The 14,841-nt window shown below is 38.5% G+C and overlaps 1 protein-coding gene across 2 annotated transcripts; it reads right to left on the minus strand.

Annotated features, from left to right (window-relative positions):
* Positions 1-1,506: 1,506 nt before the first annotated feature.
* On the minus strand, positions 1,507-14,171 carry AMBN (ameloblastin). Of its 2 annotated transcripts, none has more exons than XM_034671453.1 (11): positions 14,061-14,171; positions 12,818-12,886; positions 10,268-10,318; positions 8,714-8,761; positions 8,116-8,226; positions 6,491-6,682; positions 5,560-5,598; positions 5,270-5,329; positions 5,129-5,173; positions 4,672-4,716; positions 1,507-2,567 (listed from the first exon to the last, which is right to left on the minus strand). In XM_034671453.1, the coding sequence occupies exons 1-11, from the start codon at positions 14,073-14,075 to the stop codon at positions 2,031-2,033; spliced, it is 1,212 nt and encodes a 403-aa protein (XP_034527344.1). In that variant the 5' UTR covers positions 14,076-14,171; the 3' UTR covers positions 1,507-2,030. The 2 variants fall into 2 exon arrangements, with proteins under 2 accessions (XP_034527344.1, XP_011223656.1); XM_011225354.3 differs by having other exon boundaries at positions 6,491-6,727.
* Between the last annotated feature and the right edge of the window lie 670 nt (positions 14,172-14,841).

Raw genomic sequence — 14,841 nt, forward strand, 5'->3', positions numbered from 1 at the left:
AGGCAGCCTATCTGCATAGGCCTCCCAGGATGGGATGTACTGTGAAGATACTTTTTCTCATGTAATGGCCAATGGAGGGAAGGCATGGTGGAGGAATTGTCAGTAACTAAGGTGGCTCTTCCTGTGGGTGACACTTAGCCTCTTTCCCTGGCCACCTTGGTGTTTGTTCACTGGACCTGTGTCTGAGGTAGACATGGTGGCAGGGAGAGAGGTTATTCAAAGGCTCAACAACACAGTATCCTGCCTTGTCAAAGTTGGTCTACCTATTAACGCTGTGCAGTGCCCAGCCTGCCAATAGGGAGGAGGCCTTTGAGCTCTTGCTATGACAACATTCACCAGGGAAACCAGCATGTGTGATCTCACAAACGCACGCTCTCAAATGTAAAGAAGAAGCCGAAAGGCAGTGTGTGGAGTGTAAATGGAAAAGCACAATTCATCAGATAAGGGGAACAATTGCATTCTCTTCTCATTGCTGCTGTTTTTCTGGGTTCTCTTTATGAAAAGGATCAGCAGGAAAAGGAGGAAACTGCTGGGACTCAGCGATTTTCTCTGAGAACTTTATGTTCTTCCCACAACAATCTTGGGAGGTGGGTTGGGTTGTAGCTCCATTATAGAAATGAAAACACAGGATCTGAGAGATTAAGTCTCACTTCCAAAGACTCATGGATGAAGGTTGAACCCAGATCGGTCCGTACGTCTTTTACCGTACTGCTTGGTAGGATACCGTCTGGCTGGCTAAGGGGCATCTCAGTGGGCATCTGCTGGATGGCGTGGAGCTCATTCTCCTGCCCTTGCTCTTCTGCCAGAGCCACTACAGGACACACACTGAATTGTAGTCTCCTGCAGGTCTCCTTGGCTCTGGCCACAGAGTGGAGGTGATCAGAGCTCTGCCTGAAAAGAGGGAGACAACAGAGGGTGGCCGCATGCTCCTGTTAGACTCCTGAAGTACCCATGGTCTGGAGGCGTCAGAGCTCCTTTCTTGGGCTGCATCCCCAGAATCTCCATAAGGGATGGAGGGGAGTCTGGTTCCATAGAGTCTGAAAGCTGGCCAGGCAACTGGGGAGGATGTGGACAGAATGGGGCAGGAGGCTACTTTCCACAGGCGACCAGACCTTGTCTCAGAACCTCTTCATTTAGGTGCATAGTCCTGACTGACACATACCTAGCTTTGGTGACAAGTAATGATCATTTTCTGGTTCCCTTTTTACCCAGGGTAGTTCACAAGAATGAGCTAATTTTCATGTGGCACCCACATGACTCTTCTTGGGTTTCTACCTCTTGGAGGCCTTGTGTATGCTTTCAATACAGTTCTGAGAAAACCCTTCTGATCCCTCCCAGACCCTCCAGTGCCTCTTGGGCTGGGTGAGGTGCCTTTTCCCTGTGGCTTCGGGGGACCCGTGTAAGGAATGAGTATGCCTTTCTTAACCATTTGAATATATGTAAATAATGAACATATAATTACTGATATTTTCAATGAGAAAAATTCTTTATTTAAATTAGGCTAAGTGTTTTTACTAGATTAAATAAAATACTCTACAAATGAGAATTTTAAATCCAACATACCAAACCCAGTAATACCAGTCAGGGATTGCTCACCAATCCCTGTTCAATAATGTTTGAATGATATATCTCATAATTCTGAGAATATGTGCCTTTGCTTAGAGAAACATTTCCAAAGCAATGTCACATTTCCTGGATATAACAGTGTCATGCTAGTTAGAGAAATTCTATAATGCCTAAGACAGCTGAGAAACAGTGATTTTCCAATGCAGAGACCCTTAGATTTGCTCTGATGTCATTAATAGTATTTCTAAATCACAGAGACAGTCGACACATTTGATTTCAATAAGAGAGTGAAAACAAGAAGGGGACCTACACTATTTCTAGCCACTTGTATTTATTAATATATGCTTAGCATTTTCAAAGCCTTTGCTGCAGAAGGGTAGTAAGTGTGTTAGCAAAAAGATACACTATGGGGACAAAGCTGGGGAGCTTGTGCATACAGAAGGTAGCTGATAATCTCCAGGCTCTCAGGGCTCTTTGAAATGCCACACATCGTGCATGATCTGGGGCTGCTGAGCCTTGCTTTCTGGCATCAATGTTTGCTGAGTGTCTGGGACCGCTGTGGTATCTGTGGGCGTTTCTTCCAGGGGAGTGGTCACATCAGCACCGTAGGTCTCATAAATATCAGCTAATCCAGGGGTCATCAGTGGGTCAGCGTCTGCTGGGGTGACCCTGGGGGGTCCCCCACTCTGCCCCGCAGGGCCTCTTGCCAGGCCGGGTTCATCGTCCTCTGGATGAGCAAGAAGCCCTCCCAGGGCACCAGGTGCTACCCCTGGAAGGAGATCTGGGTTTTCCAGATTGGCTGGGTCGCCATCGGGCGTAGGGGAGCCTTGTGCACCTCCTTCTCCCTTCTCAGGGCCTTTGGTTCCAGCAACTGGGGAGTCAAATTCCAGAGTAAAGTCCCCACCCATGGCTGGATTGTGGGGCATCCCTCCAAGTTTAGGCCTCATGCCTCCAAATCCTGGGAACATGGCTCCATAGGCCATAGGGCCTCCTCTGCCTCCCTGGAAGAAAAAGCCATTGACAAGAGATACCATTATCATGTATTAGTAAGTGTATCATGCAGTCATACCTGGTCAGGTTCACCAAGAAGCCATAAAAACGGATAGGGAACAAGGAGTTGACTGACAGCTTTGTGTAAGCACATTTCTCACTAAACTTGCTTTGAAATAGGAGAGGATTCTGCACTTTTCTGGTTGCTCACTTTTGTGAAAGACAGATGCAGACCCTTTGCCTTGTCTGGATGAAAGCGTGGGAATGAGAGAGGTGGGGAAGCAGGGCAGAAGCAAGGCTACAGGCAAAAGGTAGTTTGAATTTAATTTTAAGAAAACAATAAACAAAATAGGCAATACCATCATAAAACAGACAAACAAAAACGGATACTTTGCTGAGTTTGTTGAGCAGTGTTTTAAAGAACTAGGTCAACATCATTTCTCAAATGAGTAAAGACCTGCATAAAATTTTCTTTTTCTTCCTCCCCATCCCTCCCTCCCTCCTTCCTTCCTTCCTTCCTTCCTTCCTTCCTTCCTTCCTTCCTTCCTTCCTTCCTTCTCTCTTTCTTTTAGAACATGTGTAAGAAAAAGAAGCTTGATTTCTCTGGAGGAATGGAGATGTTTTCTTTCCGTGGACTGTTAGAATTGTAGAACTGACCATGTTTCCTTTTTCTGCCTTTGCTGTCAAAAATGCCCAACCCAATATCTTGGACTCTTTACAGCGATTGTACAGAGTCTTGTAACTTGCATATTTGTAATCTCATTTAATTAATTAATCTCTTATAATTTTAACTCATTTTGAATTCTATCTTCATTTTTTTGGTTACATTTACTGTGGGCTTTTCATAAGCTACAGCAAAATTTTTTGAGCATGAGGCAGACTATAAAGTAATTAAAATGGTAAGATGATAATTAACACTTGCTTGAATTTTCAGGCAGTTGTGCTGATGGCATGTGGATCCAGTATCATTTTCTCTTACCTTCCCCTGGCTCTCCACTCTCTAAATCTCCCCTTCTCATATCATCTCCTCAAGGGAGGGCACTTGAGCCCCTAGGCTGGGCTAACTTCCTTTTCCCCCTTCCCTCTCTCATAGCTCTGTTGCCCTTTATCACATCATTTTGACACTATCTGCTCTTGTATCTATCTTTTCCATTGATGAGACAGTAAACTTCTTGAAAACAGAAACCTTACCTAATTTATTTTGCCTCTGTAGTGTCTCTATGCATCTAGCTCACAGAAGGCACTCAAGCACTTTGGGATGTGAGTTTTCCATCAGTGAGAGCATGTATATATATTTATTAATTTGATAGGATCTGTCGTTGATAATGATTTAATTAGTGTCGTGTTTGTTTTATTTTGTGCTGTAACAGATGTAACAGGTAGAAATTGCTGAGGGAGAATATAAAATTGTGCAAGTCTATCGGTCTCAAATTTTATAAAGTTGTCATATGCATGGATAATAGAAAAAGAATATGCTCAAATCAACTCATTCATGCACTTTGAATTTTATACTAATCACATTTTAAACTTGGTTAGTTTTCTTTTTTTTTTTTTTTAAATCTGAATATAGTTGACACCCCATGTCACATTGGTTTCATGTGTACAGCGTTGTAAAGTGTTGTATGGTGACAGATGGTGGCTACACTTGTGTTGAACACGACATAATATATAGACTCGTTTGTTTTCTTTTTCTTTTTGATCTCTCAATTTTGAGGTCTAAATTACTTGCAACACTGTTGAATTTGTTGTTTCGAGGGGTTAATAGTCCAGGAAGAAGCAGGAATTCTGTACAAATCACGTGTATCGTTTTTGGTTTGAAGCATATGCTATTCAATGATAATGGTTCTTCAAGAGAGGTTTCTCCCCTGCTCATATTCAAGAAATGGGGCAAAATCCTATGTTCTAGAATGGTCATTACTCAGAAATGATGACACGGGAAACATGGGGAAATCTTTGCATGTAGCATAAGAATCAAGTTTTGATTTTAGAGTAGAACCATCTGAGTCCTGTGCAGGATAGTCAGTGACATTCATGGCCAATGCCTCTTGCAGGAAGTCATCTGTGACTGCTCTCCCTGGACCACTATTTTAATAAGAGTTTGAAGACATTACTCACCGCCATTTCTTCTGAACTCATGATACCAAGTCTGCCAGGAGTGTCCTGTTCAAAAAGAAACAGTACATCTTATTACAGCAATTTCCTATTATCCTATTCACTACTCAAGACAAAGTTAAAAGTTACTTAGTTTTGCCTAAAGACTTAATATTAATGCTGTGCCCAGAAGCAAAGTAGAGAGATGAGTCATTATTGGATAAATGTAGCCAATTTGGGTAATTCAGATAGAAAATGTACCTTTTCTTTAATGCCTCTGTGTGTGTGTGTGTGTGTGTGTGTGTGTGTGTGTGTCTGGCCAGAGTCACTCAAATAGAAAGTGTGCTTCCTTGCCATTTCTATTGCTAACTTAGGCATTGAGAAAATATGGACTCTTTTGTGTAAGGCCTAGATTTTATAATTTTAGCTCTTAAGATAACATTTAATTTAAAATGATACTTTTTGTAGGATACAGACTTACCAACTGATTTGCTCCATAGGACATGTAAAATATTCCCGGATAAAGCTAAATATAAATACAATAATCATTATAAAATGCATTTTCCAAGATAAAATTTTAAGTAAATTGTATGTAGGCAGAGACATATTTTAAATAACTTACTGGTGATGGTTTATTTTGTGGCATTGGTCCCTGAGATATCAAACGGGCTATTTGGAACACCTTCAAGTGGTAGAAACCAGAATCAGTAATTCATTTTTGGTATAACTTAGGCAAACCTCCCATGACAGCATTTCTAAGAGTTACAGGAAATAGCATTTTCAGGTGGATTAGCATAACAAATACGTATTTAATACTTAAGAAAGCAAAGGGGCAATGAAAATTTTTCACTCTTCTTCCTTGAAGTATAGATATTTTTCCCAAGAAAGTATCTCCCTGAGATCTGTACTTACTGATGGACCTTCTGGATCAGCAAAATCCATTCCCGGTAGCTGCATCACAGATAAACGTGAAAATTACTAAGCCATAAAAATAGAACTGGACACACTCTTACCTTATTTATGACTATGATAAAACTATCTAAAATGAGTTTCCTGATTTTCACTTTCCTTCAGTCTTGGGCAGTACACCCAAGAGATAACAACTGCCTTTTACTGGCACATCTCAAGTGCATGGGCAGGGAGACGGGCATGTGTACCACGAATTTGCTTTGTTTTGCAGAGTAGAAAGTAATGAGTTTGGGGATCAGAGCATGCCAGGTTGGTTTGAATCCTGGCTTTGCCACTTAATTATTTGGTAATACTGGGAAATTTTGATAATCTGTCAGTCTGTCTTCTTTTTAAAAAGGATGATAATAATCTATTTTTATAAGAATGTCATCAGGATGATATGGGGGACTGTGAAATGCCTGCCACATACTTGTTGCTTGGTACCTTCCTTTCTTCCCACCACTCTTGTCTCTATGTTATTACATGATTGTCTTCTCTCTACCAGACAGAGAAATGATAATCCAAAGTACTATGTGCAATGCTGTGGGCCCAATCACTCTTCTCAGTCTTTCCAACACTGAAAAATATCCTGATGATAGGAAGCGCGGGCTTCTCTGGGCTGTCCTATTTCCTCTGACAGCTTCCATCTTTCTGCAACTAAGGAGCTAAATGTTATAGGCACAGGAGCTTTTAGAATCCATGCCTTGTCTCTGATGGCAAAGGACAGGAATAGATATTTATGTTCTACTCCCAGATATGTCAGCTTCTTAAAAACATATTTGTATTGTCGTCTATTATGTCTGAAAGTTCTGATCATTTAAATGTGCTCTGCAAATCCGTTTTCCTTCCCTGAGTTAGTGGGTAGTCCTGATTTGGCTTCCGAGAAAGAAATTACCTCGGCCTTTGGTGGCTTATCTGATGGTGCCACTTGCTGTTCAAGCATCGGCCCCTCTTTCTGCTGCAAGGGCGGTTGTCCCTGGTAAACTGGAGGCTGAGGTCCTCCCTTCGGGGCTGTGTTCTGGATGTTGGTTACAATAGCAGACTGGAGGAAAGGTTTCTGTCCTGGCTGTTGCGGCTGCAGGGACGGCTGCGATGGGAGAGGTGGGGGGTGCACAGGCAAAGAGTATTCATACTGCAGAGAAATTTGAAAGGAGTGATAAATCACTGAGCTCTGGTATCTGCAAGTTCTAAAGCAAAAGGGCTTGAGAAACTTTCTACTTGCAAGAGAATCTAGGGGAATTGTCTTGAAGCTATGTTTATGGAGGAAGAGCCAATTTAGGTACAGTCAGTGTTATCTGGGCCAGTCTGGTGTGTCTCCCTTATTTCCTTTGGGACTACCTGTGCTCAAGACTATGGAAAACTATTGGCCTTCCTGGTAGAATCGTCATTTCCTCCTCCAAGTTCCCATAGGTATGCCTATTTTACCACCTTCTCCCTGGATTACAATGACTTGTTAGGTATCTTTGCCTCCAGTCCACTGAGATACAAGAATCCGTCTTCCTTGTCTTTATAGCTCTAGGACTTAACATAATTTGTAACAAGCGCCTGGCACATGATAAATGATATATATATTTTTGAGTTAATGAAAGGGGAACAGACCATTAAATAAAATACCAAATTCCTGCATCATGGAGTCCGTTTTGGAAATAATCAAGTGGAGAAAAAGTCACTATTAACATAATTTGTTGTCCCATGAAAAATGGATTGGTGAATAATGCTACTTGTCGTAGAAGGCCGCCTGGAAACAAAGGTTCCTGTTAAAACAACTGCGTGTAATTGCTCCTTTTTGAAATTAACTGTGCCAAAGGGCTCCCTGTTATTTTAAAATAATTTGCAAGCTCCTCAGAGTGGCTTGGAAGTCTCACTATAATCTAGCTCTGCTGTGCCTCTTCAACTACTGAGCTTCTCTAAATTCCTATGGCTTTTATTATTTATACCTCACAGTTTAGCACCTTGTAATATGTTGTCTTGTCTTATCTCCCAATCAGATGTGAAACAACGAACCTTGGAGCCATTCTTAAATGTTTTCACTTTCACTCCCAATCTACAATTTGGCTTACTCATTTCTTAGACACCTAATAAATACTGGTGAACTGATTGATGTATTTATTGATTCCTGTAGGGTTCATGATTTATTTTAACCACGGCTTTGCCATCATTTCAAATATGAGATTTTGAATAATTATTTTGGGAATCTTGACTAAAAAGAGAATTGTCCAGGGCATCATCTGCTTCCATTTTGAAGATAGTTTATCTATTGTTATTCTCATGCCTCTTATAGTTTGGAGGTCATATCTTCCTATGTGAAATAAATATATAAACAGTTTGAAAATTTGGACCAGTGTATTTTAAAGTTTCCTAAGTACTAAAAACAATTATAGGTTTGACTGGTGAATATTTGGATCATTTTTTTTTCATTAGTATTATCTGTCTGTAGCTGGTTTATGACAATTTAAAGAAGAAAAACAGGGGAATATTTTTAAGCTTGAAGTTTCAAACACATTGATACAATTAACCTACCTGTTGAGTTTCATGTTCCCTTGGTCTCATCCATGGGAAAGAAGAATGTGGTGGGAGGAGGCCATGCATCCACAAAGAATTAAATGATTTTCCAAAACCAAATCTTGAATACTAAAGACATGCAGGGGGAAAAAAAGCACGCTTTTATTTCAGTATTGGCTTAAACTTGGTTTTCATTTTCTATAAAATCCATAGAAGGTGCAGAGATAGCAAAAGTAAGTGTGACATTCATGAATTTAATATGGGTGGGTAAATACTTTCTTCCAACAGACTGTAACATTCTAGCCAGACTGTAACATTCCCATAAACTTACTTGAGAGTTAGCTTTTTAAGTCCTCATATTTTGGGCTATTTAATAAACTTGATAGCATAAAACAGGATTTTTTTCTTACTCAAGAAAATTCAATATTGTTTTACCTACTATCCCGTCCCAGGAACTTACTTTGTTTTAGGTTATTTCAATTAGTCATTTTTTCTTCCAATATTTAGGATAATGTCTATTCACAAACACATTTTATGAATTATGATATTACTGTTAATACCACTACCATCACCACCATTCATTTTGGTAATAAGAAATATTTGAAACTAAGGTTACCTGAGAAAGCATGTTTAATCCCTGCAAACTTCCCAGCTGTCTCATTGTCTATCAAAAAAAAAAGTGGGTTAGTTTTTGCCACATATATTCCTTTTCTGTATGATACAGCTGTTTTCTCAACATATGGTATTATTAGCACAAAGTTTGTTGTGGGTCAGTTTGAATAAAATAAAAATAGACGCAAATCATTATTGAAAGGTGGAAATGTTAAATAGGGTTGTGCCATTGTGTTATTGCTATTAAATTAGTGAGCTTGCTTTTTAACCCACTAATCAAATAAGTGAAAAAGTATCATTTAAGTGGAGATCACATTGAAACATTGGATAATAGCTCATTCAATTGAAATAGAAATTTAATTGTGAGAATATTGTTTCATTGACTTCCATCCCCCTTAATTTACTTTGCCTTTCATAAATCCAGTCCCCAAACAGGCAAACAAAACAGAACAAGACAAAACAAAACAAACCCTACCTCCTTTCCAAATAAAAAAGGCCTCAAAATAATAAATATAAAAATATTGGGAAAATGGTGACTATCTGGATAGATGGCCAAGAATGTTGCCAATTCAACAAAAAGTCAATTTCAATTTAATGGGAAGAGGTTTAGAATGCTTTGAGTTGATTTTAAGCTAGAAAGTGAGAAAAAAATAACTCAGTAAAATTAACTTCCTTTCAAAATAAGCTTTTAGCCTATTCAAATATTGATTCCCCCAGATTGTCATGATAAGAAGAAACTTTGCAAGGTCTTATGAAAAATTTATGATCTCAAATATTTTTTTAAAGATTTTATTTATTTATTCGACAGAGATAGAGACAGCCAGCAAGAGAGGGAACACAAGCAGAGGGGGTGGGAGAGGAAGAAGCAGGCTCATAACGGAGGAGCCTGATGTGGGGCTCGATCCCATAACGCCGGGATCACGCCCTGAGCCGAAGGCAGACGCTTAACCGCTGTGCCACCCAGGTGCCCCTAAAATATTTTTCTGTTCAGAACTGTCAATATTTTCTATTGATGTGGTCAAATATTTCTATTGTGCTGAGATTTTCTAAACTGTACTATTAGTTATGAGAACTGCAGGAAGACAGACATAATGTATGCAACAGATACCATAGAACAAGATTAATGTAATTTACAGGAGTGCTTATAAACAACTGCATTTTGTAAGGTAAATTTTCTTCATGGGAACATTGTCATGTAAGATACTATAAGGTGATGGAATTAAATATAAACCATTTGTGGCTTCAGAACAATGTGTTTTAATTAATGGAGTAATTATATTAATATAGTAATTATATTTAGGTATAATATATATTAGGTATTAAATATTAACATTGATCTAATTCACACACAGATGACATTCTAACGACTAAAATACCTGAGGGTTTAAAACTGCAGTAAAATGATAAGATGAGGCTCTAATAAATGTCACACACTTCTCTGGAGCTTCTCTAGACAGCATCTGGCTTCAGTTAAGAAAACAGAACAAGCCATGGTGTTTCTTTCTTACTAGGACCATATAGTGTAAAGCTTATATGTAAATACTCTGATAATACATACCTCCAGGCTCAAACTAGCCATGCCCGGAGTCCCAGGTTGCCGAGGAAACACCTAGACGGAAATAAGAAAAATTTTGAGATCTCTGCTGAGAACCTTCCTTCAATGCACACTGGAAATAGAAAGCTAACCCGGTGCATAAAGGCCAGCTGAGGGCTTTTGATGTGAGCTTTTAAGCAGAAGAAAGAAGAATTTAAATCAATTGGGGGAATTCACATCATATTTAATAATTTTGCTTCCACATGAACCATCTACCCTGTGTCTGTATCTTAATGCAGCAAGATTTGATTTAGTTGGAGGTTACATTGAAAACAAATAAGAAGTAAAACAAAGCTACAAAATAGAATACCAGGAGTACTTTGTATTCTAGAAAATTGTCCCATAGAAAAGTAAAAGGACAAACTTAAGCTCAATTTTCTTGTGCTTTTGGCAAACCTACATGCTTCTGGTTAATGGAATTGGCATGGGATCACGCCATTCAACAAAACCAAATGCAAAACCTAACTTGCACCCATTCAAGGGGCTTCAACAAATGTCTGTCATCTTTTGTGAAAGATTATTTTATGTATAAACATATTGATCTGTGTTTATATTTTTTGGATCATATCCAAGACATAATTTTTTAAAATAAAAAAACATTCTAGCATCAACTATCATTATCCTTAATGTGTTTATTTAAAAGTTGTTAAAAATACAGTCATACACACTTTTTAAAGTGCGAGATATTTTTCTTTCTAAAGCAATCCTTATTAATAGGCACAAATACCAGTAGAAAAACATGGAGAATGGAAGAGTAAGAATTAGAGTACATTTTGAAGGTCTCTGGTTCTTTGGAAATCCTTATTATTGAGAGTCACAGGTCCTTAACGCCTTCCTTCCTTCATTTATACCACAAATATTGACAGAGGGTCCACTAAATATATTGGGATTATTAATTTTTTATGGGTAAGAAGTTCAGAGATAGTTTTCTGCATATGTTATCTACCCTCCACCTTCTGTTTTTTTATACAGGTAAAATCTCAGCCCCTGAATCATGGTGCAAACTTCTCCAAATAATTCAGTTTTAGCAATGGATAGCGGGAAAGGAATTATAAATGTGTAACAAATACTCCAAACAGAGGAAAAGATTAGTTGTGTGGACAGGAAGAGTGATGTGTGTGTGTATGGGGGGGATGTGAGCAGGTTGTTCAGCATTTGAGGGGACTGTGAGAGTAAAACCATCCTTTTTTCCATTGGCCAGTACACAAATCGGGTATCTTGGACAGATCCAGCTATGGGACAAAGCCTACTTTGCTTCCCATTTGCTCCAAGTCATGATTTAAGCAATATTTACATGAATGCAAATGGACAGAGGATACATTTCCAACAAGGAAGTAAAAGCAGAACATCTAATTTGACAGGCAGTCAGTTGGCAATCCTAAGCAATTGTGTCCCACGGGGGTGAACCTGATTGACACAGGTGTGGACCAGCATAGGCTCCAAGAATGTCAAAGTATTACACAGATAGTGGATGACTGAGCCTGACCCCAATGTCATTATCATACAAAAGTAAGCTAGGGTGGCAACTTCAATTTTTCTTTCACTTAAAGTTCATGTTGGGTAATGGAATAGAACTCTTTTTATTTGTAGAACTGAGATTTTCATCCTTGTAACCAGTTTTATCCCTTTTCCTCCCAAACATTTAACTTTAAGAAACCCAAGTAGGTAAACTTTTTTCTCAGGGAACTGAAATATTTTAAAGTTCATTTGAGTCCAACTATGAGTTCCTCAAGACAGGAGACCTTGTCATATTTACCTTCATGCCTCCAATGCCCAGCACATCGCTGGATATATGGCAGGTGCTCAATCAATATTTGCCAAATGCATATAGAAGCTGAATGAAGTCTTCATGAAAACAGGAACACATACTTTTGGCTGGAGTAGTTCAGTACTTAGAGGATTGTATTCATATGAGATCAGATCAGTATGTGATAGAGTGAACTGGGTGTAGGACTATAACATACAATTAGCCCCAGTGCCATGGGATGTTTTGATTTAAGAAGCTTTAGCTCTCAGTCACACTGTATCTCCCCTATAAGACAAATCTGTTGGTTAATTACTAGCTTCAAATGCAACTACCTAGCTCTGTTTTGTGATCATTATAACTTGACTACTATTCTTTTAAAAATGAAGAAAATATACTTCACTTTTGTGGAGAAATTTCTTCTCCATTTCAATTACATGAAAGTAGCAAGTAGTTGATAATAAAATTGTGCCATGGCATTGCGGAGGTTATGTAAGTCCTTTATCTTTGAATGAATGGAATAAGACTTCAAAATTGCCTTTGGAATATTTTAATATATTTTTGAATAGGAAAATTATATATTTGACTTACTGCTTTTGGATGGTAAGACTAATGTCTGGGCAACTATGACCTTGACTCAGTAAGAAGTCTACCACTGGATTAATTCAAATGAGTCCATGCATGGACTTCAGCCCACGTCCTTCAGTACTGTTCAGTATCCAACAATGTCCCTCTGGAGGGAGGGCACAATCTAGAAAACTCTGACTCACCGGCACTGCAGAACTCATTCCCAGGAGGCATAAGATCAGTATTAGGTCCTTCATTTTGGAAAGTGGGATCTGAAACAAAGTTAGGTTGGAGAATTAAATCAGATGAATTTTTATTTCAGAGTGGTTGAAAGACAATATTTCAAATGAGCCACATCTCTGTTCTTCCAAAATGATTAGTCTCAAAAAACAAAAACAAAACACAACTAAATGTTTCTAAACAAGTTGTTTGCATTTGCTAGTTTTTGGAATGAATTGATAATCAATTAAAAAAATATCTAAGCACTTTTTTAAAAAAATGGAGCTGCAACCTAAATGAACACATAGGGACAACTTCTGTGCTGTGTTCTTTAAATGTTATTTCGTAAAATGAATATGAATTTGAAAACTCTTTCCACTATGTGAAATTTTGATCTACTAAATATCTTTCACATACATTCTCTCCAGAGTAAATTTTAAAATGCATTAGAAATATAATACAACCAACACTTATTTTACAGCAAACTTTTATTTGCAGGTATGTTAGAACATATGACTCTAGGTTTCAGTTACCCAGATAACCATGCCAAAGCCTATCTTTTTAAAAACAAGAATGAACTGAATATTTTAATTGCCTTTGATATTAGTGGGAAATATGTCTCAAAATTGAGTTTTCCTCTTTCTTTTCATTTTTCATTTTTCAAGAAGATTTTACTTATTTGAGAGAGAGAGCGCGCGTGCGAGCAAAAGAGAGAAAGCACAAGCAAGGGAGGGGCAGGGGGAGAATCAGGCTCCTGGCTGAGCAGGGACCCCAATGCAGGGCTCAATCCCAGGACCCTGGGATCATGACCTGAGCCAAAGGCAGATGCTTAACCAACTGAGCCACCCAGGCACCCTGAGTTTCCCTCTTTCTAAAATGAATGATCTCTTTAAGTTTATTTTGTAAGTTGAAAAGCCTCTTTACACTTACACGAACAGAAATCTGAAGAGCCAAGAGGTTTGCTCATTCTTTTAACACCTTTCTAAATTAGGCACTGTCACTAAAAATAACAAATAGTAAAAAAAAAAAAAAAAGTCTATAGATTAGTTTTGTTTTCCTTAGCTGATAGGTATTAGCCATGTCTTCTCTGGAACATTCTAATGGTTTACGATAAACTATTATTCAGCTTCTGGTGACAAATAAAAATCCCGTTTATAAAAGCTACCTGGAGATAGAAAAAAAAGAACTTATAGGAATCACATGGAAATCATAAAAATCACATTTTACCTTCAATGCTGACATGCACTGTGTTCTCAGGGCCTGGTGATGCCAACCAAGACAGTTCTAAGAAAAGAAGATTAAATTTTTTTCTGGACTGTGCCTAGGACTCGCTCTGTATCTCTCATTCAGGGAAGACCAGAAACCTTTATTTAAAGTGCCAATCCACCAATCAAAGTGAAGCAAAACGGGGAAAAAACCAAACTCTGCTCCTGTAATTAGCCCACACCCTTTTATTGCATGCAAGGACATTGGCCCTGCAGAGGCTCGTTATTTTTAATTGTAAACCAACCCTTGTATTTATTCAGAGAACTCAATTGCAGGGAAGACAGTAAAGGAATAATGGACGTAAGTTCTGAAGACAATCATTTTGGTGAGCTGAAGGAAATATATATAAAATAGGTGTAAAATTAACCATGATCTGTTTTGTGCAGGCTTTTATCTGCAGATAAAGCTAGTGACCCAGTGCCTGTTTTCAAGATGTTCACCCTCATATTTGTTGTCTTAAAAATATTTCCCCTCCCTTACCCTAACACACACACAGTCTAGAGGGGAACATAAAATAACGTTCTGAGCTTGAAAGAGAAAATGAAAGTATTAGAGGAATAATGATTATGTTATGATTTTTTTCTTCAGATTTTCCTAGATAGTTTTATATCTGGAGATAATAGAGTTAGCCAGGCTTTTGTAAGAAATTTTCACTGGACCCTCTGAGAGGATCATTTCAGGTAAAACTTTGGTGCATGTTCTTTGTGGGGAGAGGGGTATAACTGCAAACAGTCCCCATGAA

This window comes from Ailuropoda melanoleuca, chromosome 11, assembly GCF_002007445.2.
Source record: "Ailuropoda melanoleuca isolate Jingjing chromosome 11, ASM200744v2, whole genome shotgun sequence".
In the NCBI taxonomy this organism is placed as follows: Eukaryota; Metazoa; Chordata; class Mammalia; order Carnivora; family Ursidae; genus Ailuropoda; species Ailuropoda melanoleuca.

Bases quoted from the DNA above. Each gene is read 5' to 3' on its own strand.
- AMBN (XM_011225354.3), bottom strand. The intron at 10,319-12,817 runs GTGAGTCAGAGT...ATTTCCGTCTAG, and splicing joins GAATGAGTTCTGCAGTGCCG to GTGTTTCCTCGGCAACCTGG. The intron at 4,717-5,128 runs GTAAGTCTGTAT...CTTTTTGAACAG, and splicing joins CCTATGGAGCAAATCAGTTG to GACACTCCTGGCAGACTTGG.